General features: G+C 39.7%; 1 protein-coding gene across 16 annotated transcripts in view; it reads right to left on the reverse strand.

Annotated features, from left to right (window-relative positions):
- The window catches only part of dbh (dopamine beta-hydroxylase (dopamine beta-monooxygenase)), a 53,017-nt gene that overhangs the window by 46,374 nt on the left and 219 nt on the right, over positions 1-6,424 (reverse strand). For 7 of the 16 annotated variants that reach the window (XM_046066844.1, XM_046066849.1, XM_046066848.1 and 4 more), the window contains exons 2-4: positions 5,989-6,150; positions 3,451-3,714; positions 2,570-2,652 (exon numbers count right to left, since the gene is read on the reverse strand). Coding sequence is in view for 2 of the 16 variants with exons in the window: in XM_046066857.1 (XP_045922813.1) it covers positions 2,570-2,614 (45 nt within the window). In the remaining 14 variants the exon portion in view is untranslated. Of the gene's footprint in view, positions 1-2,569; positions 2,653-3,450; positions 3,737-5,988; positions 6,151-6,336; positions 6,405-6,424 lie in introns of those variants that run through there. The other 9 variants (XM_046066856.1, XM_046066855.1, XM_046066853.1 and 6 more) reach the window with 5 other exon arrangements.

The following is a 6,424-nucleotide window of genomic DNA, read 5'->3' on the forward strand; positions in this document are numbered from 1 at the left end:
TCAAAGTCAAACATCTGACAAACTGCAACAGATCAAATTTTAACATGAGAAAATGGTGAAGCCTGCCAAACCTTTAACCGCAGTAACAGCGATAAGGCGTCTGTTTGCACACAGATCCCGTCAGCCCTGCGGCGACGAGGTGAGAGTCATGACAGAAAAAATTTATGAATTGAAAGGGAAAAGAAACAAGAATGGGATGCTTAAGTGCGACGATAAACCGACCTGACGGTTAGAGGCGAGGAGATGATAGTCACAGTGAAAACTCACCCGTGCAGAAAGGATAAGAAACGAAAATGGGAAGCTTTATTCTGGCAATAAACTGAGTGAGTCAGAGAGGGAAGAAGACTAATCACACAATAGAAACACAACTGAAAACTATTTCAGAGAGGAAATAGAAGTAGTTATTAGAAAGATCAGTCACAGCTAATGAATAAGAAATAGCACATAGCACAGAATACACAGACAGATGGAGGCGTAGAGGAGTTGATATCAAACCAAGGCCTCCCTGGCAGAGACATGAATAGACCTTTTGTGATGGCATTAATACAACAGCACTGCTTCAGACATGAAAAACCTTTCACATTATGATGGATTCCCTTGGACGTGGATACATTCAAACTCCCATTATAATTCTACATGAATTACTGTAACAGGGAATTGTCACACTTGCATTCCACCCACAAGGCAAATTGGCTGCAAATGTTTTTATTGATTCTCTTTACAGTAACCATAATTTACATGTACCAGGACCACATGTCTGATAACTCAGTTTTGCAGTGGAGAACATGTTTAGCACGCTGTAGCTTTGCTCAGAGACTAGAAGCATAGCAAGCAACTGCTAGCCTGTCAAACAAAAAGACATCTGTGAACATTGTTGAAAACACCTGATGCGTTGAATGAGGTCTGTCAATGCTATTTTAAATGACATGTTGTGAAAGTGAGGTTGGAGGTCTGTGATGGTATCTTTCCATCACGACTGACATTGTGCAGCTCAGCAAGAGTCTGCCTCATAACTAAAACCGCCAAACAATCTATTATCTAATCTATGCTTTTTATCTAAGAGTACTTCACTCTGGCTAATACAAGTCTTTCCTTCTGAGAGCTAACCAGCTCTCCACCAAGATCTCCAAAATGTGTGTATTTCAATAAAACCACTGATTTGTGCTGTTATGGATGTCTGAAGTATACATTTTCTGACTGCTTGCATGTGTGCACTACAGGAGTATATATGTGTTTGTATGTAGGTTTTACTGGTGAAGTTTGTGTTTGTGTATTTTGCGTGCATTCTGCATATTTTCAGTTTGTGTACGGGAGTACGGGAGTCCTCACTGGCCCTGAATTCAAACATTTTATTTCCCGTGATAACAAGTTAATTCTATTCGTTTTCTCAAGATCACGAGAACTTTATTTACGTCATTATCTCAAAATAACAAATGTTGTTCTCCCGAGATAACGAGATATAGTTGGCTGGGTTTTATGATCTCCAGATTTCGAGAAAATTATTCCGTTAATTCAAGACACTGACATAAATAACTTTTGATCTCAAGAAAAAAATAAAAATTAACTTGTTATCACGGGAAAACGTGGAAATAAAATGTTTGAATCCATGGCCGTTTAGGGATCTTAAAAAGAAACCCTTGCGCATGCTATATGAATTATTTAGAAGCATAATTGCCTCCAGTGTAAGCAAAGCTCATAGCACAGCCTTTAGCTGTCTATCGATGTTTTATGAAATGCTTTGATTCATCCCCTCTCTCACTCTGTCTGTCCACTGCATCTCTTATAATATCTCTTTCTCTTGTTCTTGATTCTCTGCTCTCTCCCCGTCTCCCTTAGCCTACTCTCTAGTACTACATGATGTGTGTGTGTGTGTGTGTGTGTGTGTATGTGTATGTGTGTGTGTGTGTGTGTGTGTGTGTGCCTATTTTATGGTCTCTGGCCATAATTCCCCAACAGTGGAATTTAGATGCAGTACAGAGGACGGCCGGGATTCCATGAATTATGAATGCGATAGATATGAGGCTTTCCAACTAACATCGCAAACCAAAGCTTCTTGCCCATTCTCCTCCGTTCCTTTTATTGTCCTGCTGCTTCACCCTCCTTCCTCTTCCCTCCTGTCATTCCCACTCCTTGTCCTTCCCTTGCTCGGATTTTCCTTACTTTTTTTCACCGCCTCCTGTTCCACCTCCTACCTCTTATGTTCTCTTTTCAAATCCAGCTTTTCTATATAACCCTGTTATGAAACTTTCTTTAGATTGTCAACAGTAAAAGACAAATAGATGGCCTGGATTTCATATTTTAGATAGATTTCTGATGCTATTTTCTGTCTGTTTTGTTTGTGGTACGCAAAGCCATTGAAAAATAACTTATCTTTCCACACTGGAAATGTGGTTGTTTACCTGCTTTGTTCATTTCTTAGTATATTTTGTGCAAAAAACACCACCGAATATCACTATAGAAAAGTAAATTGGCTTAGGTATGTCACAAGAAAATAAAAAAGTAAAAGTTCATTCTTTGTCTTAGAAACAGTAGTTTGACCAAAGAAAATCTTAATGCAAAGGCAACTTACTAGCATTTTCCAGAGATTCCAACTAAATCTCACAGCCTTCCTCATTGGTTGGAGTTTTCTCAGAAAAAGCTAGCTAGCTGGACCTGAAATTAAGGGGAAAAAAACGAAAATGCAAATGTGAGCTCAATGAAGACTTAATATAAACATTCACAAATAAACAGTTAATAGGTAACCAACATGTCCTCCTACCTAAATGACAAAAAAGGTTCATTTAGTGATGTGTTTGTTGCAAACGAGTCTGCATCTATGAGCCCACTCTATTAAGTGAATGATTGGAGCCAGCTTCCTTCAAAGAGCAGTAATTCCCATCATTAGGTTGTTTGAAGTGTCCCACAATGACATACGACCATTCCCCAAAACTGATATGTACGAGAATTGGCAAGTACCAGTCCAGTGACAGGCATACAGCCCTTTAAGTGCATTATGAAGGCACATGACCTAAGTCACATGACGTTTAACACATGATAAAAGTTGTAAAACGGCGTAGTTTGGTTAGGTGTAGGCAACAAAACTACTTGGTTAGGTTTAGGAAAAGATTAAAATAAGTACATTACGTAAGTAATGTGATGTTAGTAACCTATGAAATGTTAGTTAACTTTTAAATTTAACTTTGAATGTTCCAACTTTGAGTTTTTTCACATGTGACTCAAACCTATGTCTCCTGAGTGACAGTCCTTAGTTTACTTGACACATCCATCCAACCCACCACCCTCCTTACAAAGAGGGTTGGAGCCTAACTAAAAACGTAAATATGGGTCATAATAAGCTGCTGCACAATCGACCTACAGGACGTTTGTCTGTCAAGGACAGGCTGCACACAAAACACATTAGGTCTTTTTCACAAAGACATTTTTGACATGTCACGGTTGATCTACTCTCACCTGGTCATGAGCTGTGGAAGAAATGAGATCATGGAAACAAGTAGAAATCCGTAGGTTTGGTTTCCTCTGTAGGGTGGCAAATCTGAGCTTTAGAGATAGGCTGAGAAGTTTGGACATCTGGAGTGAGCTCGGTGTAAAGCCCCTGGTCCTTTGCATTGAAAGGAGACAGTTGATGTGGTTTGGGCATCTGATTAGGAAGTCTCCTGGGCACCTTCCTTTGGAGGTTTTCCATGTACGTCCAACTGGGAGGAAAACTAGAACTCACTGGAGAGATTATATATCTCATCTTGGATGGACAGTAGGAAAAGTTAATGTAAAAATGATAAAGTAAATTATTTAGTTTCAGGGTCCTGGTATTGTGCATGCTGGAGGCGCACTGTCACACTTTCATGACTTACTGGGACACTTGAATCGAACAGAGCCATTGATAATGTTCTTAGTAACACCTGTGCTTTCCCTATGACAAGTACAAATGCCTGCTGTAAAAAAAAATATCTATAGAGTATAGCTATGAGCCTATAAGATTCAAATAATACACCCATCCACCTGCATACCTTGACTACTAATTAGTTTAATAAGCAGTGTTCTTGAGTAGGTATAAACTAAGACTCCTGCTAACTCCTGTAATGATACTGTGTATTACAGAACATGTACAGAATATTCCATGCCAAAAGTTTAGTCTTTTATTTTGGCATTCCTGAGATTCCTCATCACCAGTATGGACATTACCCAGACTGCCACAAATAAACACAGGCACTCCAAGCTTTGAGAGGTTGGTCGCACATTAGGGAGGGGCTCTTTCATCAGAGTCCATGTCATTACTGCAGGAAGTTTTGTACATTCACACGAAAGGAACACACAACGTTGTGTCCTTTATTAACAAAACTGAATATGCGATAGAGTAACACACACAAGTGTTTATTGCTGGGTCAGAGATGTGCAGAAATTGCCATCCTCCACAAATCTCTCCTTCGCTGTCTTACACACACACACACACACACACACATACGACTGCATGTCAGAGCCATTACTGCTCAGTGTATGTAATCTTGCAATTTCTAAAAGGAGAAAAGGCCATGCATCCTGTCTGAATTTTTCATTCCCCCCCTCTCTGTCTCAGTATAACAACTGATAAATAAGCAATGAATCCTGTGGACACAACACAGAATGGACTTGATTTTATGTCCTTTTATGTACCCCCCCCAACACCAGCTACCCTCGAAAACACATCCCGTCTGCCTTTCTCTTTCTGTCTCACCCTCTTCTCTTTATAAACCCTGTCTCCCTTTCCAACACATGCTCCTTGCTCCTCTCTCTCTCTCTCAGTTAAATATTTTGCTGTGTTCCTCTTCCTTTGGTCCTTGGCCAGTGAACCGTACTGGAAAGGCTCTGGCTCCAGTATGTGGTGGAAAAGTATGTGTGTCAGTTTTTGAGGATTGAACATGACCTTTTGCTTTGTTAATCTACCACCGGTTTTAGAGAGCTGTTGTCTTTGAATCAGCCTGAGAGTCACCTTTGTTTGGTGAGTAGTGCAGAGTAGCCTCATTTTATCATTAGCACATGAATATGTGCCACACCATCTGATTATGCAATATTCTTCTCCGTTAACAAGTGTGTGGGTTGCTTCAGACAGACAGTCTGTATTTGAGTGTTGTGAGAGGTGAAGATGCGATGAACACAGAAAGAAAGAAGTCAACTTAAGTGGCACTTTGTCGCCATCTGGTGGTCCAATAAGGAAAGTGGCTTTGCCTGACACATTCTAGCCGAACTCTGGTCAATTGCTTTGGCTCATTTCTTAAAACAAATCTCAAATCTCAAATCTCTATGAGCATTTGTCAAAACAGCGGATATGCTACAACACAACACCATAGCTCGCCTGCATAAGGTCATAACTCATCCAAAACATTTAACTCATGCTTCAAGACAAAGACATAGTCTCATATAAAAAGGCAATGCCCTCAAAATTAAACATTCTTTGGCATTGTTTAACCAATGGTGGATGTTTTGTCAGTATGGCAGTGGACCCTGGAAATGTTCTTTATATCCACATTTCAGTCTTGTCCTACTTTTTTTCACTGACACTGAATGAAAAAATAGGACATGAGATTTTCACAATTGAATTGACTATTGTGCTTGTGATAAATTACACAATGAAATAATTCATACATGCTATTCAATTGAGACACAACATACTATGCGTCTCAAATCCTGGCACACAATTTGCAATTTTCACTGCTGGCCAAGCAGCAGAAGTATCACCTAGGATGGCAAGTTCAGCCCTGAGAAGCTTCTACAGCTATCTCTGCACATGCATCGTCCATAGTTTGCAGAAGAGGTAGGCTACATTTATGAGCATCATGGTCATACACCTTCCATCTCCAGGCAATACTGTAAACTGTATAGGTAGAAAAACAGCTCCTTATGTACAACATACTTTCTGTTTACAGTATAGGCCTACTATAGTCCACTTGCAATAGTAATCATTATACTGTATTAATAAGCAGTACTACATTACTGTAATGAGAGTAGATTTCTTACCTATTCTCAACTCTGGATGATGGATGCTACTGTGAACCTGCTTCCGTTTGGTTGTAGCCTACTCTCTGGACAGCCTGCCTCATAGACCATTGTGCCCCACATCTCATCAGAGATTATGGCTCTCCTTGGTCTTCGTCTTCCTCGTTCTGTCCTAGCTGCAATCTGAGTGTAAAGCAGGTAATGTGGTTTTATTTTAACAGAACTGGTTCAGCGGGTTGATACATAAATTACAGGTTGTGGTCTTTCTCAAGTAGGCTGGTGTGTAAACAATTTAGAAAAACTGTAAAATGTAACCTAAGTGCTAAGCGTAATAATATATAACCAAAATACAAGTATAGGTTGGCATACTCTGAAAAAAAGAACTTGAGTTGTTGTGAAACTAAAACATCTATCCCTATAAAATGACAAGAATCCCAATCACCACTTTCGCACGGTT

The sequence above is a fragment of the Micropterus dolomieu genome, linkage group LG13, assembly GCF_021292245.1.
Source record: "Micropterus dolomieu isolate WLL.071019.BEF.003 ecotype Adirondacks linkage group LG13, ASM2129224v1, whole genome shotgun sequence".
Taxonomy (NCBI): Eukaryota; Metazoa; Chordata; class Actinopteri; order Centrarchiformes; family Centrarchidae; genus Micropterus; species Micropterus dolomieu.